This window comes from Fusarium solani (genome assembly GCF_023522795.1).
Source record: "Fusarium solani strain SB1 chromosome Unknown bctg00000007, whole genome shotgun sequence".
Lineage (NCBI taxonomy): Eukaryota > Fungi > Ascomycota > Sordariomycetes > Hypocreales > Nectriaceae > Fusarium > Fusarium solani.
The window spans coordinates 3,152,548-3,178,720 of NW_027072150.1; the positions used below are offsets into that span (position 1 = coordinate 3,152,548).

At 35.7% G+C, this 26,173-nt stretch overlaps 5 protein-coding genes across 5 annotated transcripts; 2 read left to right on the forward strand and 3 right to left on the reverse strand.

Moving 5' to 3' along the window:
- Positions 1 to 185: 185 nt before the first annotated feature.
- On the reverse strand, positions 186 to 845 carry MRS44_011953 (uncharacterized protein; the record flags this gene model as incomplete). Its single annotated transcript, XM_065619935.1, has 3 exons — positions 186 to 286; positions 331 to 606; positions 647 to 845. 3 exons carry the CDS (start codon positions 843 to 845, stop codon positions 186 to 188), a joined length of 576 nt encoding a protein of 191 aa, XP_065476007.1.
- Positions 846 to 2,052: 1,207 nt separating this feature from the next.
- MRS44_011954 (uncharacterized protein) lies at positions 2,053 to 5,068 on the reverse strand (the record flags this gene model as incomplete). The annotated part of the gene is made up of 10 exons (XM_065619936.1): positions 2,053 to 2,178; positions 2,229 to 2,574; positions 2,635 to 2,954; positions 3,015 to 3,044; positions 3,102 to 3,269; positions 3,413 to 3,855; positions 4,005 to 4,217; positions 4,274 to 4,514; positions 4,593 to 4,690; positions 4,957 to 5,068. 10 exons carry the CDS (start codon positions 5,066 to 5,068, stop codon positions 2,053 to 2,055), a joined length of 2,097 nt encoding a protein of 698 aa, XP_065476008.1.
- A 1,054-nt stretch (positions 5,069 to 6,122) lies between these two features.
- Positions 6,123 to 7,319, reverse strand: MRS44_011955 (uncharacterized protein; the record flags this gene model as incomplete). Its single annotated transcript, XM_065619937.1, has 4 exons — positions 6,123 to 6,572; positions 6,650 to 6,734; positions 6,796 to 7,060; positions 7,112 to 7,319. The coding sequence occupies 4 exons, from the start codon at positions 7,317 to 7,319 to the stop codon at positions 6,123 to 6,125; spliced, it is 1,008 nt and encodes a 335-aa protein (XP_065476009.1).
- A 3,036-nt stretch (positions 7,320 to 10,355) lies between these two features.
- On the forward strand, positions 10,356 to 11,000 carry MRS44_011956 (uncharacterized protein; the record flags this gene model as incomplete). Its single annotated transcript, XM_065619938.1, has 4 exons — positions 10,356 to 10,403; positions 10,456 to 10,500; positions 10,556 to 10,830; positions 10,880 to 11,000. The coding sequence occupies 4 exons, from the start codon at positions 10,356 to 10,358 to the stop codon at positions 10,998 to 11,000; spliced, it is 489 nt and encodes a 162-aa protein (XP_065476010.1).
- A 6,041-nt stretch (positions 11,001 to 17,041) lies between these two features.
- On the forward strand, positions 17,042 to 19,174 carry MRS44_011957 (uncharacterized protein; the record flags this gene model as incomplete). The annotated part of the gene is made up of 1 exon (XM_046271922.2): positions 17,042 to 19,174. One exon carries the CDS (start codon positions 17,042 to 17,044, stop codon positions 19,172 to 19,174), a length of 2,133 nt encoding a protein of 710 aa, XP_046123570.2.
- Between the last annotated feature and the right edge of the window lie 6,999 nt (positions 19,175 to 26,173).

Sequence of the window (26,173 nt, forward strand, 5' to 3'; positions counted from 1 at the left end):
TCGAGAAGTTAGGATAGACCTACGAACCTGACTATTGAAATCCCATCAAACTTCATGTGCGTCAAACTAAAGTAAATGGAACATGCTTCATGCCGATGCCCTCCGGATACGATAGCATATGCGCCTTAACCGGGCCGATGTACGCAGCTCGAAAATCGGACCACTTCCATATCTCATAGTGTTGCTCAGCGCTCTGCCACCCGACCACCAGGATGCTCAAAAGACTCTCCCCTGTTCGGCTGTCTGGATGGGCCACAACGGGGCGCGAATCCCATGTACTCATGATCTAGTACGATGGCGTCAGGTGCTCCGGTAACTTAGTTAACGCACCCTCTCTCATCTTTTGGAGCGCCTTCCTGACCTCCGCGTCTTCTTCTGCGGCCACTCCAGCCACAAATGACATTGTGGTGATGTACACGACAGGAGCCGATGTGATGCCCCCGACACTGGACAATGATGGTGTGAACTTGGTCCTGAGCTTCACGATGGCAGGATTCGGGCAAGCCATGCTCTCAAGGCCGCTTGTTGAAACAGTTGCCTTGTCATCTGACCACTCTGTCGTTGAGAATTGAGACCATGTTAGCGTCTGAGCTTCTCCAGTATTGTCTGGTATTTGTTCGACACTGGGAAAAACATGAGCACTTACCAACAACCCATACAAGGGCGCTTTTGTTCTCCTCCGTTCTGCCCCAAGCAGACCAACAGTGACCATCCTGCTGCTTCGCTTGCTGGAAGAGGCCCAACAACTCCTTTCCTTTCAAGTTATCGGGATCTTCAGGCTTCACTTCCTCGGGAAGATGAAAGAAGATGAGTTCAGTGAAGGTGGAAGTGTCACTGGAATCCATGTTGTGAGTGGAATTGTTGCGTGTGTCGAGAAAAGATACAGAAACAAATTTGGGCATCGATCTACTTTGAGATTCTCAGATATGAAGGAGTGGCACTGATATTAGGAAATAACGGCTCTGGTAGCACATGGTTGGGCCTAGAAGCTACCGGGACATGAGTGAAGGACACACCGGAACCCCGAACGTCCGAATACGTAACCCCATGCAGCGTAGCGGACTCCCACCGCAAACTCCGAGGGAAGCATGATGACCAATTGAGACTACCCTTGGACCTGATCCCATTCCCGTGCAAATGTGCATGAGGAGATAGTATCTAAGAGGTGTAGAGATTCACATCGCGAGCGATATCAGCATGTGTTGAATGCCGGGGACTACGTCGATCCGTGAACAAATACAACCTCTGGTTGGCAGTTGTGAGAGATTCCATGATGGATGTGAGAATTACGAGGTGGTTGGAGATAATGCAATGGCAATGGAGTTTAACGTTGCTCGATTGTCTTTGACAAGACACCAAGGACTATTTTTCCCTGGTGGAAAAATGATGGAGACTATTATGCCTTGTTATTGGCTGTGCCTCTGAACGGACTGTACTTTGCTATTGTGATTATAAGCAACCGATATCTACATAATTCCACTGTTCGAAAGATGTTTGGTTTGACAGTCGAAACGTCTAGTCCTCTCACCACACCTATGGAGCTGTCTCAGTAGATATATCTGAAATGTAGATTCGTAACGTCTGTCAGCTCATCCTCGTAGGCGTGGTCGAAAGATTCTACCACACCAGCCATATCTCGTTTGTTGTTTGCTCTCTGACAGATGAGACGGTACAAGAGACCCATGACGATAGCACATGCAAGACAAGCTGTAATGGTAGTCCACCCAGTCGTGTATCGCGGGATCTCGGATTGAAGAAATGCGAGAGGTCCTACAAAGTTTCCTGAGTGCGAACCGGTAAGCCGACACTGAGTAGACAAAGAACGCCCAAGGGACTAAGACTGGGACACTTACCAACGCAGTACCCAACATATAGCCCTGCAGACATCATCGACTGCTTTGTATATCCCGCAGCATTAGCAATTGACAAGTTCATCAGCACAGCGTAAGCCGGTGGATGAAAGGCTGGAGATACAGGCAGGTTAGCTTAAAACCATCAGCCATGTTGGGACAGTTCCAAATCAGGAGACAAGATAGAAGAAAGACCGATGTGCTAAATGTGAAGGCCCAAATCCTCGGGTTGTATCTGGAAAAGAGCTTCGTCATCCACGAGGAGCCAATCGTGACGACGACGCCCACGGTTCCAAGTGGAACGGTAAGGAGCAACGAGTTCAAGCCGCTGAAGCCCATGGACACATTGATGATTAGGGGTGTAAAGGTGGTGCTGACTGCATTGACAGAGTTCAGGGTGGCTGACATGAAGAAGAGGAGCCAGAATTGAGGACTTCTGAGGGCATCTAGCACCTGTTCCTTTTTGAAATGTGTGTTCCTGACCGCAGAGTTGTTGACGCGCAGTCGAGAGACAGCAATAAACTTTTCTCGCTCGTCGAGGTGCTTGGCCGTAATTGGGTCTGGATCCATGCAAATTGGGATGATGAATGCCCATACAATAGTGATGCAACCAGCAAAGATGAACATGTATCTCCAAGGAGACAGAGATCCCTTAATGTGGCCGATACCAAAGTTGATAAGGGGCACGGGGATGGCCATCATGGGGGCCGCGGCAAACCAGATTCTGTATTGCCGCTGTTAGAGTGCATAACGAGATAAACTGCCATTGAGAGGAGGGGCTTACCCCATGCGCAAGGTCTGTTCCAGCTTGTTGTACCAACCGCCGATAACCATCATCCAGACGGGTGAGACGCCAGATTCGAGAAGACCGAGGAGGAACCTCTGGACGTAGAGCCCACGAAAGTTGGAGCAGAACCCACCCGCCAACACGCAAACTCCCCAGAGCAAGACCATTCCGAAGACCACAATGTGAATAGGGTATCTCTGAGCCAGGAAGGTAGCTGGATATGTACCGACAATGTAACCCAAGTAGAAGATGGAGGAGGCCATGGAATATCGGTTCCCGATGAGGAGGTCAAGGTCAGTCCTCATACCAAAGATGGCCTGGAGTGGTTCATTCGTTAGGCTTATTATAGAGATGTACAATTGGGGGAGGTTTCTTACAGCATGAGAAAACAAGAACTTGACGTAGAACTGAATGGCAAAGGTGAGAACAAGAATGACGAGCAGTCACCTGTCAATTTTCTTGACTAGCTTAGCCTCTTCCTGGGGAGTCCACGTTGCATCGCCCTGGTACTGGAGGACGACCTTGAGTGCCTCGTTGTCATGAAGCACATCAGTTTTGTCGAGTTTGTTGATCTCAATCGCGGGAGATGACACAAATTCCACATGACTCTGATTAGCCTTATCGGCCTTTTCCTTTGAATCCATGGAGAATAGGGTAATTGTTGCTTAGATGGTAACGAAAGGAACAAGTCGTTGGTTATGGGTCAGAGATTGGAGCAGAAACGGGCATGCTGGTAGTTATACATACTAAGCCATACAAGAAGATGGCGGTATACCTCAGAGCACTCAAGTTCGACAAGAGAGGAGGGCTTGTTGTGGTCCATAGTATGTTGATGTGTTGGGCGGTTTGCATGATATCCGAGAGGTGGCTTGAAGTAAAGCACACCACCTCGATGCGAAGATCCCCGGAGACACACTATCAAGGTCTCGACCACGCCAAGCTGTTCAAGGTGTGGTGGAATCTGGGGTAAGAACGTACGCTTAGCTTGCTCATGTGATGCAGGTGCAGGGTCTAACTTGTGTGGAGAGGGGTCATCGGAGCTCGGGCGACGTGTGGTGCTTCCTAATGCTGAGCATGAAAGGATAACGCCTTTCGAGTCGCCTAACTTGCTGAAGATGCCATAGATGGACAATTTTGCACAGAGGCGTACTTTAGAAATCTTACTATTAGACGAGACAATCTCGGATGCTGGGCAGCGCTGAACAAACAGATGAGGTTCTATATGCAGTTGGAAGAAGATTGCTCCAAAGAGAATTTACAACAACAAACGTACAGAGAGCTTGGATTCTTCATAGCTCATTTATAGCTAGCTATGTAGTTGAAAGCGTGGTGTTAGACCCTTTCTGCCGCAAATCGGGAAGACTGACGGACAACAGAGAAGTTGGGATGGTCTGCTGGCATGGCCGATTCAAAATCATGGCCTTCGCCCTCCGCAATCAGTAATTCGGTATCTACATTGAGCGACAGCAGCAACTCATGTGTCTCCTCTGAGAACCTCGGAAGACACATCTTATCTTCGCTTCCGTGAACAAAGCATGTTGGGGAAACTTGTCCGAGAAGAGCTCGCTTGGATCCACACGCTGATAGTCATTGTCTTGCACCACGTTGCGAATTCAAGTGCCGTCTCGCAAGTTACTCAAGAACCAAGCGGTCCTGGACCTTGAGAAATCCGGGACTGGCTTCGGATTGCCCGGAACTCTCTTGAATGACGAGGGAGTAGCTGTAACAACTCCCTCGTTCATAATCTGCTGGAGGAAGTCTTGTGAAAAAGATGGAACTTTGGATAAGACTTCCATAGGTGAATGCCAAAACTCATCCTTCAAGTTCATGGCGGAGAAATAGGACACTATGGCCTTGGGTGGAGGCGAAGCAGATGCCTAGCACGACAGTAAGCTCGATTCTCAAATGTTCGAAGCATGCCAAGACGAGTTGAAACCCGTCCTCGAAGGACTCACCAGATGCAAGACCAGAGTTCCTCCCGCGGAGGAGCCGATGACTACGACTCTACTGCCATCGATTAAGCGCCCGTATCTCGAGATAGCAGTGCAGGAAGCTTCTCGCGTGTCCACGAGTAGCAATTATGAATGTCAGTGACGGGTCCGTCAAAGACAGATACAGTTGAACAGTGGCGATAGTCTGGCACAACAACAGTGAAGCCAGAATCGTGGATGAGGGAGTCGAGCCGAGATTTAGACACGGCTGCTTTCGAGCCTGCGACAAAGCCGCCTCCGTAAATTAAAATGACTGTAATGAAGCATGATGAGCCCTGTCACTTACGCCCTCAAGTGGACCAGGAGAGAGATTTATAGGTGTGCTTACCGATTGGCTGGGCAGCTTTGACATCATTCCCCGCTCCAGGCTTGTAGTAGACATCTGCGGTGAGAGCAGCGCCCTCTTCGAGGGTGGCATATGTGTACTCCTTGGTTTCCATTGTCAAGCTAAGTGCGCCAGAAAAGAAATGAGAAAGAGGAACCCAAGATTCTCGCTAATATTTGATGCGTCTGATCGGTTAACACTTGTAAATCAGACATTCGGCTAATAACAAAACGCATTAGGCGATTAGGCTTAGAATCGGAGTCGGAGGTGGAGGTGGACGCATTGTGCCGCTTACTCCGACACCACCAAATATCCCGCACCTCGGTTGAGGCGAGGGAGCTGCGTGATGGGGGTAGAGGGCAAAGCTATTGGTTGGAAAGGGACATTCATGCCAAAGCTAGACCAGTAAATGTTAAAGCCATGATGGTCCTCGCCAGGCTCGACTAAAACGCTCAGTTCAAGATACTCTCAAAATCAACATCACTTTACTTCGATTACACCGAAACAAATATCTACACATACAAACACTATAATGGCTTCTCAAATGCTGCCCGTTGGCCAACTATGGGCTTCTCTCACGGCATCTCAAGTCTTCACCCCTGGTGATACTGGATATGAAAACAGTCTCAGGAGGTGGTCTGAGGCGGCGGAAAGGTTGAGATATTGGACATCGGTAATTGTACAATCAATGAAAGGATGGCCTCGGCACTGAGAACAACAGCACATGGCCCTCTCTCATCCATATGTTACATCGCTCTAGTCAGATGGTAAGCTGCATAGTGATGAACAAGTCTTGCTGAACTGTTTCTCCTACTTCAAGTAGTATCGACGAGGTTTCATGAAGAACTACAATTGCGTCTCAAGCTTTTTCAAGCCGCACGTACAACTAGCGCAGTTATCACATTCTAAGTCAGTATACATTGTGCCTTAAAGTTAAGCCATAATCATCACCACAGAAAATTCAAAAGCATGTGCTAAAAGCTGCTAATTCTCTTCTCTGTTGAATGGCACTCAAGTCTATCCACATATATCAAACGGCAAGGCAGTTTTCTGAAGATGGCCTCAAGAGGTTGAAAGGCATAGTTGAGATGCAAAAGATCACTGTTGTGAATTCCTCAGGCTCTCCTATAGATCTAGATGTTCATCCAATCCTTCTCATTCTTCCCGAGTCATAGAGCAAACTTTCCAGCACCCTTGTCGAAGAGGCTGCTAACTCTCCCCATCTTCAAATCAACCAGCCCGTCGACAATGGCGGCCAGCTCTCCTTCTCTAATATCTGCTGGAATAGGCCGAATCTTGCCCTCTTCTACAAGCCTCTCAGCTCTCACGACGAAGGCTTCCAGAAAGTCGACATCATACTGAACGACGGGGAATGGTGGACTATGCGCATCCAGGTAGAATTCTTTCCCCAAGACGGCAAATGCCACGATACGTGTCGTCACGACTTGTGAGTTGATGATAGCCGGACCGCGCATGGTGCAGGCTCTGTAGGTTCCCCCTGCTGGTTCCATGGCGGCGGCACAGATGGCCGACGAGGCGTCGTTGGAGATGCAGTCTACTGTATCTAGCTGTCTACCTTTGGAGGCCTCGACAACAGATTTTGCGCAGGAAGGGTCACGCTATGGATGAGGAATAATTGATTAGTTTGGCTTGGGCCTGCGTTGCGGGGTTGGGCCGTTGCAAGGCCTCGGCTCACATAGTCAACGACAACATCTGCGCCGCATTGCTTGACAAAGTCGAAGCTCTCCAAGGAGCATGCAGATATAACGCGAAGGCCGGATCTAATCGTGAGGGTCAGTCAACCACTGATCTAGAGGTAGGGGAGGTGATAAGGAACTGTACAGCTTCGCTAGTTGGACTTGCATTGACCCAATGGCAGTGCCACCACCGTAGATGAACACCACTGGCTGAGTCGACTGAATGGCCTCGGCCTCTCCTGGGTATGCCAACGACAGGTGTCTATATAGACAGAACCCTGCTGTGAAGAGGGCGGTGGGCAGGGTCGAGCCCAGCTCCGGCGAGAGGCTTTTGGGGAGGTGAATCAAGGCATGGGCTTTTGCGACTACATACTCGGCGAAGGCCCCGTCATCTGGACTCAAGGTGTTCCCTATCATGTACATGTCAGTAGAGGGAATCACGGTGTCACATAAAGACTTACCTCCTTGCGTCATGCCTGCCACACGGTCTCCAACTCTGGTTCTATCAGCAGCTTCCCCAAGACAATCGACGATGCCCACAAAGTCGCACCCCAAACGGTTGGATCCGGAAGGGCTTGGCGGTGCAACATCTTCCAATCGATAGGGTTCAAGGCTACAGCTACGACCTTGACCCTTATCTCTCCTGAGAGAGGCTGTGGCAGAGGACATTGCTCAATAGTGGCCATTCCCAGGCCCGTGTGGCGGAGGACAGAGCGTGAAGGCATCATGAATGTCGTTCGATAGCAATGGAGGGACTCCCGACGCCGAGGAGAATATCGCGCATTACGATACTGTCTGTACCTGCGTCTTGGGTTGGAGACCATATTCCGGGCTAAACCGTCCCTGTCTTAGCAGGTATGGCACGACATCTAAGAAGCGCGTTAGGTTTCTAGTACGGTTGCACAGATCAGAACACAATATCTGGTACGAATCTTCCAATATACTTCATTCGCTGAGAACGTTAGCTGTCACCCCAAATTCTGACTGCAGGCGGGGCTTGGTTAGCTCACCAGAGATAGCAGCCGGCGAGCAGGACTAAAAGGACGCGTTGGAGGGACTAAAAGGACGGGAAGGCAACTGCTGCCTTCTTCGCCTCGTACGTCCCGTTGGTAATAGCTGAACCGCCTCTCTCACCGCACTTCTGTTCGCACCTAGACCATGGCTCGAGACCGAACAACGAGTCTCCGCTCCTTGTTCAGCTTGGGCCCTTCATAGTTGACAAATGTGGTAGCTCTAGGCCGCTTCTTTCGGGTATTGAACGACGAAAACAGGAACGCTCACGATGATGGGAAGAGCATGAAGGAGTTGTGCAGTAACAGAAAGAAAGAACGGAGGGAACCTCTGTTGAATGATTGGACGCTTGAGCAATCCCCCTTTTAGGCAATGCCCGAAACATACGAGGTGGAGTGTTTCGCCCAATTAAAATATTAACACGCCTCATTGCAATGGCCAATAAGATAGGTCTGCTTTGTTGTGCATGTGCCTAACGATGTTGGGGTCCTAAATAGTGTCTGCTAATCAATGCGGCTAGCATTCTGCAGTCTTACAGAGTAAGCAGAAGCTGACGGTGTGCCATCTTGTAGAGCTTTATCCCTAGCAAGCGTGCATTTTAGGAGCGCGCGCCACTCAATCACTTCAGTCAAGGGCTTGGCCAGAACACCGCGCTGCTAAACTGTATAAATAGCATCAATGATCTGATTTAGTAAGGTGAATGAGTCACTTTCCGGATGCTGATTGGGTCTACTTTTTGTCGCATTACCAAACTGACCATGCAAAGGGTAACAGTTCTGGCAGATACAGCCCCTGCGTGGCAGCGTGATTCCATTCCTCTGGGACCTCGGTGGCCTCGATAAGAGCTCACAGACGCCAGAGGCACAAGGTGGTGACAGTCTTGCTCGTCCCATCGAGTCAGGTCGTTGGGACTGGAAGGGTCTGGCCAGGGAGCTGATGAGCAAAGACGCCATTATGAAAGCAGACGAGGCGTCTCTAGCGTCTGCGCCTTGGGGACTGCGGAACCGGTAGGAATTGTGAGCCAGTGAGGCTGTATTACAAGCTCCACAACGGCTCAGATAGTCCTGGAATGTCTTTGCATCGATTCCTGTCATGTGGTGTCCCCCTGGACCTATGTCTCGAGGGAGAAGGGGAACATGCTTTCGTGAGTTTAAAGAAGCCATAGGTTTCACAAGCTGATTGTGGGGGGCTAAGCTGCTCGGGATATTAGCTGGTCAACGGCACAGTAAAATCGGTAAATGAGATTATGCTAGTCGGCATTTCCATGGTCGTCTGTGACGTGAGGAGAGTGCGCTCGAACGGAACGACGCCTAATTTATGATTGGACGTTTGAGCGTTGCCCCCATTGGGAAAGGGCGAGATTCACCTGCAATTATTCTCTCAACAGACGCAGAAGGTTCAGCCGCTGTGGATCAAAACTCAGCCGTTGGCTTCTTAACAGTGAGTTAGCCAATCAGGAGTTGCAGGGAACAGGCTCGCAAGGATAAGCAAATCCCACCGAGTATGCCCGAATCCCCTCGAGACAACAGGGTTGAAATAAGCCTTTAGGGCTGGCCAATGAAACGGATTTTCCTCTTTTGAGCGATTGCCTATCTAGGTAAAGGCCAATTCTGCCACGGCTGATGCCGCTAGCGGTCTGCATCCTAGCGTCAGCTGACGGTGTGCCTTAATGAAAATTGATTTCGCCAGGGAGTATATTCCTTATCAAGCCATAACGCTAAACTATTTACAGAATGACGGCGTGCCTGAACCAGTGAGGGCAGACCTCGTAGGGCCCAAAAATACGCTAGGGTCTCCTCAAACACATGGCCGCTGACAGGCCCTTGGCGGCTGCTCTGGCCATGGTGACTTCCCGATTCAAGCAAAAGGCGTCGATCCACTCTACCAACATTTGAGGTACGCCCTTTGCCTCCAACCTCCGGAGTAATGCGTCCTTGAGCACGTCGTTGCGGGCGCCCCTAACATCGAAGCTGATCAAGCTGACTACCTTGCTACCACGATCCTTTCCGAATATAGGCATCGATTCGAAGTGGCTCTCTCGCTGAAACTGTAAACTACTGGCGAGGTCGATCAAACGCGTCCCCGTGGTAGGGGAATCTCTTGCCATCTCTACGTTACCGGTATCCGAAGCGCACGGATATGTGGATTGATTAGGTTTTTGGCCCCGCTTTTTGGGCGTGTCAGCTACACGCGCACTCAAGGTCTGTCAATTCGAAATGAGATAGCTATGGTCACTATCTCCGGCTTGCTAATATTATCCCCGTATTCTAAGGGAACATATGTCATTCCCACGATTGCCTCCTCATTTATAGTTACTGAGGTAGGTTTCTTTTGGATTCTAATTGGATTTACTTGGCAACCCCATTCCCAACCTTGCCGGCGACGATAAGTAGATCCACATAAGCAGCCAAGAGTCCTAACACGGCGTAAACTCGGAGCTCAGCATAACTTCGGAAATGACTACTGAATTCTGCTTAGTACAGCATATTGTTATTAGTATGATTATCCTAGACCGTTACAAATCTGCACAGAGTAGTGCAAGAAAGACGATTAAAACTCCGATGGCCTCCTCAACGTAAAGTTTTGTTTTGCTCTCAAGCATCCCATGCATCGGCTCTACCTTCTATACACGGTCTCTGCCACCTAAGCGCCCTTCTCCTAAGTTTCTTCACCTACCGTCTCGCCACTCTGACCATGATTTTCAACAAAGTCCTTCTTGCTGTCGCAGCGCTTGCATTTCCGGTAAGTGGAAATCTTACTTAAGTAACTTCATCTGTCTAACATTCTCAACTAGGTCTACACTAATGCCGATGCAGTGAACGTGGCTGACGTATCGACTGTAAGTGGAAATACTACTTAGATAAACGTTATATGTCTAATATTCTCCAAACTAGGTCAACGCCGATGTTGAGCTGGTAGAGCGTGCTCGGGAGCCATCTATCTCACCGACCTTGGCTATGCCGTTGGTTGTGGTGCTCGAAACCCCTGCTGTATCCCCTCCTGCCAGATCCGGATCTCAAACGTTCTGGGTTGCGCGAACGGCAAAGTCCTCAAAGCAGGCTTCTGCAAGACCTGGAAGGGAGGCGATTGGGGCATTGAAGGCTGCCCTGGATACCAACTCCATTGGCAAACCTGGGGTCAAACTGCCGAAGTATCGGGGACCTCGTCAGTTACTCTTGGTTATATGATCAGAAATTTACTAATATCTAATGTTTTAGTCACATGATTGTTAAGCATAGCGGCAAGACGATGAGTTTCGACGTTCATTCCTGCTCAACTCCCCGCAACATTGGATCCTGTGCATACAACGGTGGTGGTTGCAAGGCCACCGCTTGGTAGAGACTCGGCTGAACCCACCTGTAAAGCCCCAACACGGTTACGGGGTTGACCGTTAGCTTTACAGGGAACAGGACACAGGGTGGGTGGAGTCCTACGCAAAGGTCACGTGGGAGGTCACGGGACGGTCCTGTTTCGCAGACTCACGCAAGACCGCGAGACCTTGGAGTCTCACCGGAGACTCCCGAGATATGTATGTTTATACTTCTATATAGGGGAGGCCCTTATGGCCTCCCAGTTAGTTAATATCACGGCAGTGGTCAATACAAGTCTTCATTTACTCATCTACTTGAAGTGGCCTCTGTCCTTGCGACCAGCGTTGCCCACAAATCAAATGCAAACAAACAAACTGCCAAACAAGTCAAACAATTACAAAACCCCGGATTTGAATTGCAATTTGATATATTTGATACCAGTGCAGCGAGGTGGCCGAGCAGGTAAGGCTGATGCGTGCTTCCCGGAACCTGGTATATGGTTCGGGTACCGATTAGTCTGACGTGGTGGACGGAGGAGTGTGCCAGCGCCGCGGCAGGATATCGATCGATCGAGGACTCTACCCTCTTGGGTTTAACCAGGATATATAACTAACCCGATGAGACTTCCATCGCGTGGTCCGCCGGGCCAAAAGGCTCTACTGGCATAACCTTGTCAATAGCTTCTTAGATAGCAGCTCTAACTTTAAGGCTGCGCGCTGGCTAAGATCGCTAGGAGCTTTCTAACTACCCCCACTCTAGGTTAACGACGTGGTTTATAAAACCCGAGTCTCCTCCTAGCTCAGAGAGCAATTCAAGACGCCGAACCCGAAGGCCTAGCCCGAGCGATCAATCACGTGCTCGAAAACGATAGCAACAGAGCCGACAAGCCGGGTTCAGCCCAATACCCCGCCAGCCAGTAAGCCAACCAGTCAGGCGATAGGGCGTAAGCGAGGTCGACCACCAAGGAGTCAGAACAAGTCGACGCTTGCCAGGCTTGCACTGGAAGGGAGCCAACGGGCCAATAGCCAGGCTAGTAGCCAGGCCAATCACTCATCCCAGCGCCAGACACGCAGCCAGCCATCTGTTCTGGGAACTGGAAGAACTACAGGAGTACGTGCCAGCGGACGAAGGACGCAACCCATCATTCGGAGGCGAAGGAGTCAATGGGAGGTGCTTGATAGCGACAGCGGCGAAGAGGTTCTTCCTCCCATAGTAGTTGAAGAATAGACACGTGGATAGCGGCCCTCTAGGGCGCAATGGAATTGATCTTATGCTGTATTTAAAACTAGATCGTATTATTAAATAATTTTTTATACCTTATAATTACCTTAAGAGGTATTAAATTAAGGTTGAATAACCCCTAGGGCTTAAAAAGAATTATTATAATTAATTATAATATATATAATATAATTAAGGCTTAATAAATAATTTAAAAAGCTCTAAGAAAATAAATAAAAAGAAATTAAGAAAATATATTATTATAAATTTTTATTTAATAACTTAAGGCTATAATAGCTATACTATTATTTAAATCTTTATAAATAAACTCTTAACTTACTTATAAGATTATTCTATTATTAATTATTAATATATATATATAGTAAGTTAGCCACTTAAGCGAGTTAGCTAGTTACATTTTTACCTAAAATAGAAAAATAAAAAAAGCCTTTAAAATTTTAAATATAGCTTAAAATAAATAAAGTTTTAATATAATATTTATTATATAATTTATAATCTTATATTAATCTCTAAAAAATATAAAAAAAATTCCATATAAGGTAGTTTAAATAAAGTACAATTCATACTATATACTTTATGTTTTATTTATAAAGGGCTTTTTTTAAAGATATATAAAAATCATTTCTAGACTTTATAAATAGTTATATTTATAAAAATACTCTTTTTAAGTGTATAGCTATTTTATTAAAGAAGTTAGGTAGTCTAGGGTAAGTGATTTCTTATAGTATAGTGCGGTGGCTAACTTACTTGCATAGCTAACTTACTATACATATACGTTATATAAGTATTATTTTCTTAATAATAAAAAGGTTTTTAAAGCTTTAAAAGATTTAATATTTTATAATAATAAAAATCTTTAAATATAATAATAGGATTATAAAAATGTATTTTTAAGTAATTATTTATATAAAAAAGAAAGAAAGATATTATATATCTTTTATATTAAATATCTAAGTTTAAAATAATATAATTAAAATAATTAAAATAATTATTATTTATTAAAATAAAATAATAAATATAAAAGATAAGTTTTTAAAATGTCTTTAATTAAAGATAATAAAAGTAATAATATATTTATATAATTATATATCTTTAATTTAAAAAAAAAAAGTAATTATTTTTTAAGATTTTTTATTTTTATTAATACTCTAAGGATATATTAAAATAAGAGTTTATATATGTATAAATATATAATTATAAGGTATATATTTTTAAGATTAATACTTAGCTATAATATAATTATTTATAGAAATAAACTTCCTAGAAATAAATAATGTCTTTTTATTAATTATATCTTAAATAATTTATTTTATATATAAAGATTTATTATATAAAAAGATAATTATAAATTTAGATACTATATTTAATAAAAAATAGTTTTTTAAAATTAAATTAAGTCTTTAAGAAATAATCTTATTAAAAAAGACCTTAAGGTAATTTAAAAATAAATCTAAGAGTTTAAAATAAAATAAAACGTATTAAGCTATTAAGTTGTTTAAGCCTTAAATAAAAAACTAAATAAAATTAATAAATTAAAATATAATAAAAAAGAATATCTTAAGATTTCTCTTTAAAATTAATAAAAAGATTAAATATAAAAAGACCTCTTAAATTAAGAGATTATATATTAAATAAATTTAAATCTTGTTTATATTATTATATTCTTTGTTAATAATATATATTTATACCTAGGGTATTAATATAAATATAAAAAAATATAATAAATAATATATATATATAAAAGAAATAATAATATTCTTAGTAAAATATATATAAATATCTTTTTTAATATTATATTTTTCTTAAAGAGTCTTTAATCCTTAAAATATTATAAAAGTAATTATTATAAAATACTTAGAGGCTTAATTAGCTTTGATTTATTATTATTAAAAAGAATTTTACTATTCATATATAGTAAAAGCTATTAAAATAATTTCTTAATTTATATATAAATATAAAAGGTTATTGATATTAAGATATAATTTATAAGGCTTAAAAGATATATCTTTAAAGCTATAAGTAATTAAATTTATAAATAAAAGTATTAAAATACTAAGAGGCTATAAGGTCTTAAGATATTATTAAATATATACTTATAAATTACATATGTATTATTATATACCCGAGTTATAAAGGTCCCTTATATAATAAATCTAGCTTTATAATTATTAAATCTAATAGCTAATAAATAAAAAATTAACTTAAATTAAATTACCTTTTATATACCTTTTTTATATTATAACTTATATTTATTTTAACCTTTTAGCTATTAAAATAAGTTATTTCTTTTTTACTTTTAATACAATATAAATCTCTTATTAAAGCTAAGGAATTTATAATAATTAATACTAATTATTATTAATTAAAAGTACTATTAAAATTACTATTATTTATATATTTATATAAGCTAAGATATATATATTATATATTTTATTAAATAAGTTTAATTAATTAAACCTATAAACTTTTATTTATGACTAAGTTTAGTACTAAGCCTTAGCGCTAATATTTTTTAAGTTTAAACTCTAATATTAACTCTAAGAATTAATCTCTTTAAGTAAACTTATAATATTAATAGTTTTTATATTTTACTATACTTATACTTATAGCTATATAACTAGATATTAGCTAAATATAATTTAATTTCTTTAACTTTTTGTATTTTATATTATATATAATATTACTACTAATAATAAGAGTTATAAATTATACTTTATATTAGTTATTATTATATAAATCTTTAAAAAATATAATATATTTATTAATAAGATTTTTTATATTTATTTAATTTTTCTTTAAGAGCTTTAAATAAATAAATATTATTTTAATAAAATTTAATTTTTTATAAATATTATAATTAAGTAAAAAGAGGCTAAGTAAAAAAAGAATATTATAATTAAAAATCGCGAGTTTAATTTATTTTTATTAATTAAGCTCTTTATTTAATTTAATACTTTAAAGCGCTTTATTTAATATTATTTCTTATAGTATATTATTATAAGCGAGCCTATAAGGATAATTATCCCACCTAGTAAAACTAAAGCTAAGAAAAAACCTTTTCTAAGGGCCTTGCTATAAGCCTTATAAAAACCTATAGTAAGGCTATAGCTAGTTATTTCTTTTTTCTTTCCTTTTTCTTAGCCTTAGAAATTTAATTAATTAGTTTATTTTAGCTATATAAGCTAAGTTTAATCCTAGTAATTATTATAAGTACTTTTAATACTTTTATAAAGCTTATAAATTACTTTAATAAGGTTATTTTAATTATATTATAGATTATATTAATAGGTATTAGTTATATTACTTTAATTATTTAATTAATAGTTTTATGAAAAGTAATTATTATAATTTTATTATTTATATAATATTTATTATACTTAATTCTCTTTTAATAAAAATAATAAAAATAATTTTAATCTCTTTAATTAATTAAGAGTTATAATAATAATTAAAAGGTAAATATTAAAAGAAAGAGTTATTATATAAAAGGGTTAGATTTTAATCTTTTTAGCTAATTAAGATATAATTTATTTATTATAAATAAAGTAAATTTTAATATATTATTAAAGGTATTAATAATTATATATATAAATCTTATTAATTTAAGGTTATTAAAACCTTAGGCTTTAAGTATAAAGCTTTTATTATTAAAATTACTAAGATATTAACTAAGCTATTTTAATTCTTAGTTTAAGTAAAATAAAGTTAAAAAAAATATAAAAATACTTATTTTAATTAATTTAAAAAGTATTATAATAAAAAAGATTTATTAAGTTATATATATTATGTTTTTATGTAAATTTCTAAATATTTAATATTTTAAGTTATTTAACAAATTATATAATTAAATATTTTATAATATATATTTTTAAGACTTAGTTTCTTTTAATTTTTTATATTATATATTTAATAATTAGAATATATAAATATTAAAATACTTTTTAAATAAACTAAGTTTATATATTTTAACTTAAAAATATAATCTTAAAGCTAATATATAGCTATATATTATAATATTAATTATAGAAGTAATAAAGCTTTAACTTCCTAAGTCTTAAAGACTTTAAGGGTTATACTTAAGATTAAATCTTAGTTTAAAAATTATAAAAAATATATTAAGAAATATATAAGTAACTTATTAAAATTAATTTTTAAACTTTTATAATCTCTTTTATAAAAATAAAAGCTATTATATATATAAGGTTATTTTATTAATTACTAAGATTAAAGACCTTTAAGAAGTAAATATAATATTAAGTAAATATTAATATATAAAAAAACTTTTATTATTAAAAAAAGAAATAATATTAAAAAAGTTTTTAATATTAATTAAATAAATATTAATATATAAATAATAGCTAAATTATTAAAAAATAATAATTAAAGAAAATTTATATAATTAAAGGTTTATTATAATAATTCTTATAATAAATTTAATTATAATATAAAAACTTATTAAGTAATAACTTAGATATTTTTAAAAAAAATTACTAAGTAATTTTAATTAATTAAATAATATATAATATCCTTATAAATATTTAACTTAAAAAAATTAAGATTTTTATTATATTTAATTAATTATTATACTTAAGTAATATATATTTTAGCTTATTTTATATAAATAACTTTAATTTTAATTATATACTATATAAGTAAAACTAAGCCTTTTATATAAAGAAACTTTTTTTTTACCTTATTAATAGAGGGGTCTTATCGGTAGAGGGGTACCGCATGGTAGTCTAAGCATAGAGTTATTCTGACGTCATTCATAGAACCGCGGGGAACCATGCTAGTGGCAGAGGAGGCCAAACCGTTTCTCCTCGGTCTTCCATGCGGCTCATCGCGGGCAACAAACTTGTAACCGCCAAGGGACGTCGCGTTGTCGAAAAGTTTGTCCATCCACTACCAATGAACACGGTCACCAAGGCGCTCAAGGCCACGGTCCCGGCCATGAGCGAGATCCTTGACCTTTTACCCGTCCCTACTCTTGTCGTCTCTCCGTCGCATCGCATACAGAGAGCCTCGGCCGGCTTGCTAGAGGCGTGGAGTCGCAGACGTGACGAGCTTGTCGATAAAGACCTCTTCATCGCCCTCTACCAGGGTTCTCCGACTGAAAGATTCGATCGCATTCCCCTCGTCTACGCCATCGAGACTGCCGTCGCTGCTCGAGCTCTCCGTCTGTGCCATGCCGCCTATATCGCGGACGGTGTCTCTTGGGCTGCGCGTATTACGCCCGTCCATAGGGATAACGAGCTGCTGTGCCTGATCTTCGAATGGGAGAAGTCTGAACTCTATATCACAATTGCCGATGGCGGAATGATTCAGAGTTGGCTACCTATCGATGATGCCTTCCGCATCCTCGTTCAAGCTGTCAAGGATTACGCCATCTTCTTGCTCGATACTCGCGGAAACGTGGTGACCTGGAATACTGGAGCAGAGCTGAACAAGGGATACAAGAAGGAAGAAATCGTCGGTAAACACTTCTCAATCTTTTACGGCGAGGAAGATATCCAGTGCAGGAAGCCCGAGAGAGAGCTTGAGATCTGCTTGCGTGAGGGCCGGGTGGAAGATGAGGGCTGGCGCTACCGTAAGGATGGTAGCCGATTCTGGGCCAACGTCGTCATCACGGCCGTCTATAAGAACGACATCCACGTCGGCTTCGGCAAGGTTACTCGCAATCTCACTGAGCGAAAAGAGGCAGAATTGCGGCTGATTGCGGCCTACGAGGAGAGCACCAAGTTGAAGAATGATTTTCTAGCCAACATCAGCCACGAGATCCGTACGCCTATGCACGGCATGCTCTCCGCCTGCTCTCTGCTTCTTGACAGCCGCCTGACCGAAGAGCAGCGGGAGACAGCCAATATAATCGAAGAGTCGGGCCGTGTCCTGTTGCAGGTCATCAACGATATTCTCGACTACTCTAAGCTTGCGGCAGGCAGGTTTTCCATCAAGTATGACGAGGTCGATATCGCTAATGTGGTCGCTTCGGTCGTGCGCGGTGAGCAGACCACTGTGCAACCGGGAGTATCGCTGAGGCTGGTCTTGGCACCAGATCTGCCAAAGTGGGCAGAAGGAGATCCTCTTAGGTGCCGCCAGATCGTTGAGAACATTGTCGGCAACGCCGTAAAGTTTACCGAAAAAGGGTCCATTTTGGTTAGCGTGTCGCTGCTCGCGGAGGACGCGACCACTCACACGATCCTGACCGAGGTAGCCGACACTGGACATGGCGTGTCGGAGGATGACGCCCAAAAACTCTTCAAGCCATTCACGCAGCTTGATACTCCGTATGAGAAGCGTCGCCAAGGGACTGGCCTCGGGCTGTCCATCGCGAAATCGCTCGCTGAGCTGATGCGTGGGGATATTGGATATAAACCTAACCCGGAACGGCAGGGCAGCATCTTCTGGTTTACGGTCAAGCTAAAGAAGCTCAACAGCCTTCAGCAGATCCACACCGTCAATGTACAGCCCAAACGCAGCAGCGAACTGTCGCGGCAGCAGGTCCCACAAGGCGAGGACCTCGCGGCGCAGCTGATACATTTGGAGGAGATCGCGCCGACGATGCGGATCCTCGCAGCCGAGGATAACATCATCAACCAGAAGGTCCTGGTCGGAATGCTACACTCCTTCGGATTCCAGCACATCACAGTCGTCTCGGACGGTGCCCAGGCAGTCTCAACACTATCCGCCGCGCCCGACGCCTTTGAGCTGATTCTCATGGACATCAGCATGCCCGTCATGAATGGTTACGAGGCGACAGTCCAGATAAGGAACAGCGGCGTGCGACTACCCATCATCGCCTTGACCGCCTACGCGCTCAAGGGTGATATGGAGCGCTGTTTGGAGAAAGGCATGGATGATTACATTGCCAAGCCGGTGAATAGGCAACTGCTAATGAAGAAGCTGCTGAAGTGGCTTGTAAGGCCGGGCGGTGCGGCGCTGGCCACCGCTCCTATGAGGCTATAAACCCGTTCAAGGCGATCCCTCTGCATTCCTGATTGACGATAAATAGGCAGGATACTCTTAAGGGTATATGGAACAGTTCACAGTTGAACTTCGCCCTCTCAGATGTGCGCTGCTGATATGCCCAGGGCGCAGCATATTTCCTGATTCCTGTTAGACACGGCTCAGTGCATGTATTACATTAGCATAGCTTACTGGTATTAGACTGGGACGTGTATGAAATTTACATCACACTGATCTCCGCCATTATGGATCAAAGCTGAGTCGCATGTAAACTAGAGAGCAAGGGGAACCTAAAAGTGGCTGGTCCTATTTGCTAAGATGGCACTTGACTTTTGTCTCAGGATACCAGATTTAGTTCTCTCCTTCATGCACCTGTAATAGTTAGCGCTTGCTATTGTTGATAAGTCGGGCTTATCCTTAAACCTGTGTATTGCTTGTGTTGTTATTCTTAAGGGAATCCCCCCTTTCCCTTTTGGGCCACGACGTGGCCTTCCTGATTGGGCCTAGTATGCCGAAGATCCGGAGATCACCCGGCCCGACATCAAAGGCACGTGACCACTCTCAGAGCTATTATACAAGGCCTACTCTAATAGCTATAAAGGATCTTAGGGAGCATAGCTATTATTATTAATAAAATAGACTTATCCTTAAACTTATATATATTACTTATATTATTATTTTTAAAGAAATCTTTTTATTTTATTTTAAGCTATAATATAGCTATTTTAAATAAGCTTAATATAGTAATAATTTAAAGATTTCTTAGCTAAATATTAAAGATATATAATTACCCTTAAAGCTTTTATATATAGCTTAATTTAATATATTTCTTTAATATAAAAGTATTATTTTAATATTATTAATATTATTTTAAAATAGCTTTTTTTATTAAAATAGCCTTTAATTAAAGCATAGATATTTTTATATATTTTCTTAAGTTTTTATATTACTTAAATATAAATAAAATTATTTTTATTTTTTATACTTATATTAATTAATTTATTTTAATTTCTATTAAAAGCTTAAAATATCTAAGTCTAAGTAATTTAAATATTATAAGTATTAATATTTAATTAAATATATATTTTTTTTATTTAAATATTAGTATTATTTCTTATTATATTTCTTTATATAATATATATTATTAAATTAAATTGTTAATTTTATATTTTTATTTATATTCTTATTAATTATATAATAAATAAAATATTATATTTTTATTATATTACTTAGGCTTATTAAGATCTTATTTTATTATATATAATTAATAATAAGTTAAAAATTTATATTTTCTATAATTATAATTATAAGAAATAAAATATAATAAATAATTTTTTTATTAATTTTTTAATTTATTTTTTATAAATATTTTTAAAACTTATATATATAATTTAAGTTTATTATAGAACTATAAAAGGCTTTTAATAATAATATAATAATTTAATTAATAATTAATATTATTATTAAATTATATATATAATTTTATTTATTATTATTGAAATTACTATTAAAATTACTATCATTTATATATTCACACGAGCTAAGATATACGCATTATGCATTTAACCGGATGGGTTTAATCAATTAAACCTATAGACTTCCATCTACCGCCGAGTTTTAATCCAGCGCCGAGCCCCGGCGCCGATACTTTTTAGGTTTAGTAGCAGAACTCCGACGCCGACTCCAAGAACCAATCCCTCTGAAACCTATAACGCCGATAACCTCTATTTCCCAACACAATTGCGCCTACAGCTACGTGACCAGATCCTAGCTAGCCACAGCAAGACTTCTTCAATCTTCTCATTTAGCATTACAGAAGGTATTAACGCTAATAACAAGAGTCATAAGCCACGCCTCGTATAGGTGCGTATTATTATTATCTCTTAAGCCATTAAGGAAACCGATTTCCTTCTAGGCGAGATACCTACATTTCTTTAGCTTCCTTTTAAGGGCCTTCAATAAAGAAAGCTCTTCTCTAACGAAGTTAAATCAACCATCTATATCATAACCAAGTAGAAAGAGGCCAGGCAAAAGAAAAAAAGGTTATAGCCAAAGATCGCGAGTTCAACCTAAACCTTTCATTTAGTAGGCCGCGTACCCACCGCAACGCTCTAAATAGCTCCATATGATATCATCTCTTATAGCCTATTATAGGTGCTTTTCATGCCCCTACGAAGCTTACAGACCTCTTCGGCAAGGTCATCCTAGTCATATAGGAAGGCATGCTAATAGGCATTAGCCGCGCTGCTTTAATCCGCTAGTTAAAGGTCTTTGCGGAAAGTAGCTATCGCGATCTCATTAGTATATTATTAATTAATTAGCCAGTCGCAGATTAGTTAACTAGTTAGTTATAGTTATTATTAGTTATAGTTAAACCTCCTCTCACGAGGATAATAGAAGCGATTTTAACCTCTTTAAGTAGTTAAGAATTATAAGGATAATTAGAAGGTTAACGTCAGAGGGGAGCTATTACGCGAAGGGGATTTTAACCACTTCAGCTAGTTAAGATACAAGCTATTCATTATAAATAGAGCTAGTTTCAGCGCGTCATTAAAGCTATTAATAATTATATAAATAAACCTTATTGATTTAAGCCCATTAAGACCTTAGGCTTTAGGTATAAAGCCTTTATTATTAAAATTACTAAGATATTAATTAAGATACTTTAATCCCTATTTTAGGTAGTATAAAGTAATAAAATAATAATTTTATTTAATATTTAATTCTTAGGTATTTAATTATATTAATTTTAAATATTTTTATTAAAATTACTTTAAAAAATAAAATAATATATTTAAAAATAATTTCTTTTTAATAATTATTAATTTTTTTATTTTTTATAATTAAGTTATATATTTTATATATAAATATTAATTTCTTTTTTTCTAATACTTAATCTTATATAATAATTATTATATTTTTATATATTATAATTAATTCTTTTATTTATATTTTTAAGGTAATTATTTTATAACTTAATAATAATAAAAATATTTTATATTTTAAAGAGATTTATATTAATAAGCTAGCTCTAAGTATTAATATTTACTTTTTATAGCTTTGATTTTTAGATTAAAATACCTTTACTCTTAATTATTTTAATATATATATTAAAAAGCTATTTATTTAAATTATTTATAAATAAATTACTTTAAGATTAGCTATTAAAACTTACTTCTCTTAATAATAATACCTTATTAAAAGTAATAAAAATTTCTTAAGTAATAATTTATTTAATAATAATTAAGCTACTTATATTAACTTTTTTAATTTTATTTTAATATTAATTAATTTTTTCTTTTAAGCCTAAGACCTTATAATATTATAGGCCTTTAGCTTTACTAAAAGGAGTTTATTTTATTATTAATTTATTTTATTATTAGTTTTAATACGCTTTATATTCTTTTTATAATAAACCTATAATATATCTTATATTTTTTATTTATTTATTTAATACCTTTTTTCTTAATAATTTAAATCTTATAGCTTTCTTTAAGCTTTAATTTATATATTTCTATTAAGATATATAATTATATAGTTCTTTTATTATAGTCTTTAAGGCTAATATCTTAATAATTTTCTTTTTTATATTTTTACTTAGGCTTTAATTTAAGAGCTTTAATAAAGGTATTATATAAGTATATATTTTTCTTTTTTTATTAATTAAATAACTTTTAATCTCTTTATTATTATAATTATATTTAGATATCTTTTAAGTTAAATTAAATAAAAAATTATTTAAATATATTTAATATTAGAAGGTAGGCCTAATTAGCATAATTAGGATAATATTAGAGATATAAAATAGGTCTTATTTATTAATTAGACTTTAACTTAGCGAAGCTTTTATAATACTTTACTAAGAAGTATTTTATATAGCCTAATACCTATATAACTATTTAAGGATTTCTTAACCCGCCGGTAATAACTAGTATAACTTAAATATTCTTATAATTACCCCCTCTCTAGGGAGCTTAATCTTATAAGCTTATTTAGCTAAGTATATTTCTTTTTTATTTAATACTAAAGAATATCTAAATTTAATTATATTTTAATAATCTTAGGCTTTAATACTTCTTTATAATACCTTATTAATTATTTATTATTTCTTTTATATTTTTTTTCTTATAATATTTATAGTTTTTATTATAAATTATATTATTTTTTTTTATAATTAATTAATTATTATTAGGTTACTAATTACTTTATATTATTAATTATTTAATATTAATAATTATTTAGTATTAATAGCTTAAATATAATTATTATTATTATAATTAAAGTTTTTTTTTTATAATAATATTTTTTATTTTTTTTTCTTTATAATAATAATTCTTTTACTTATTATATTATTATTATTATAGCCTCTATAATTTTTTTTTATCTTATTTCTTAAATTATTATAAAAAATTCTTTAGTTTTTTTTATATTTTATATTTTACTTATTTATCTTATTATTATAAAGCTTTTAATAATATCTTTCCTTTTTATTTATACCTCTATACTCTCTAAGTTTAAATATAATTTTAATATATACTTCTAAAAGATAAATATTAGTAAGGTTTCTTATATATATTACTTAGAGTATATTAATAAAAATCTTTAAATCCCTTATATTATTAATAACTTATTAAATTATTATTTTCTTTATATGTATAATAAGAAAAAATATAATTTTATAAATTATTTTTTATTTTTTATATATTTTTTATAAGTTATTACTTATACTTTCTAGGTTTCTTATAAGCTCTAAAATATTACTTAGAATTCTTAAAATAATATTTATATTATTATTAATAAAATTCTTAATAATCTTATAACTTATATATATACTTAGATCTAATATATTAATTATATTATTAAAAATATAATATATACTTAGTAAAAGCTTATTAATTATCTCTATAAACCTATGCTATAAGGTATTAAAGTACCTCTGTAGATATCTTATATCTAGATATAAGAGCTTATATCTAACTAAGAGATATTATTTTTTCTTTATCTTTAAAATATATATCTCCCTTTTTATTTTACCTAGGTATTAATTAATCTTTTATATATAGGCTAAGGCTAAAATAACTATATTTAAGATAACTAATTATATTATTATTATTTTTTTTTTTATATTTATAATAATATTCTTACTTAGTTATTACTTAAGGTAATTAATTATCTTAAGGATTATAAAAATATATTAAGAATTAATATTAAGGTTAAAGGTAATACCTATAAGATTACTAGTTTTCTTAGTGCCTTATATAATTATATTAATTAGGCCTTTAGTAATAATAACTTAAGTCTTATAAATTTTATTTCTTTTATTAGCTAATATTTTTATCTCTAAGGCCTTATTAATTCCTTATTAACCCTTAGTAATTATAAATATACTTATTTTTTTAATAAAAATAAAAATAAAAATAAAAGTAAAAATAAAAATATTAATAATTTATTAAGTATTACTTAGAATAAGTACTATAAGGCTAAAAAGCCTAAGGCTATTAATATTATTAAGCCTACTAATAGATATTATTTTACTTATAATAACTCTTAAGTTATAATAAGGCTTTTTTATCTTATTATTAAAGTCTTAGTTATTATTTCTTTTAGTTTTTTATTTTTTATAGTTTTATCTTTTTAGGCCTAGCTCTTATATTAATTATTTTATACCTATATTATAATACTTTAATAAATAGTCTTTAATTTATAACTTAATATAATTTAATTTTATTTATATTTTTATATTTAAGTCTTTATTTTTTATACTTAAATTAATAAGGTTTTTTTTATTATATTTTTAATATAAGTTTAATTATATCTTATTTTATTTCTTATAATTTTTTCTTATAATTTTAAGGTATTTCTTTATTATTACTTATATATTTTATAAGTATTCTTTAGGTTTTTATATATTATATTTTATTTATTATTTTTTTTATTTAATAAAATAAAAGGTTTTATTTCTTATTTTTTTATATACAATTATTTTTTTTACTTCTTACTTATTAAGCTTATCTTTAAGCTTTAATTAATCTTATATAATATTATTAATCTTTTTATAATTACTTTATAATTTAATAAGTAATATATAAAATATATTATATATATATTAATATTTCTCTAATAACTCTAAGGTATAAGCTTATTTTTTATACTTATTAAAAACCTTAGCTTTTATAAATTATAAAGCTAATTTAAGGTATTTAAACCTCTAGTTTTTTATTAATATTTTAATAATTTATCCCTAATAATAAGTTTATAATTTATGCCTAGAGTTATAATATTTTACCTATAACTCTAAGGCTTTCTTTTAATATTCTTATACTTAGGCTTATATATAGCTAAGTATTATTAAGTATTTAATAATATTTTATATATTATAAGTAATAATTAAATAATATTTCTATTAGGGAGACCTTAATAATTAAATATTTATTATTATTATAAATAAAGGTAATATCTAAGAGTTATATTATTTACTTTTTAGGTAATTTTTTTATGTATATTCTTAAATACTTCTTAAGTATTTAATATATATATTTTATTTAATTATTTATCTAAGGGTAATATATAATTAATAATTAATAATAAATTACTTATTTTTTTATAAAGTTTACTTAGAACTTATTAATAATTAGCTTATTTTAATTATTAATAATCCCTTTTAATATATTAAAATAACTTTTAATATACTTATATAAAAAAGCTATAAGCTTTATAGTCCTAAGCTTTTTTTTAATTAAAATAAATAATATAAACTTAATTATCTTATAAATAATAATAAGGATTATATTATAATTATTATTATTACTTTAAGTACTTAATTATAACTTAGTAATAAAATTAAGACTAATTTCTTAAAATAAATATAATAATAATAATAAAGATTAGAATTTTTTATAAGGCTTATATCTAAGAATTTTAATACCTTAATAAGTTAAGTAGCTCTTAATATATCTTTAGATATTTTTTATAATACGTTATTAATAAAACTTCTTTAAG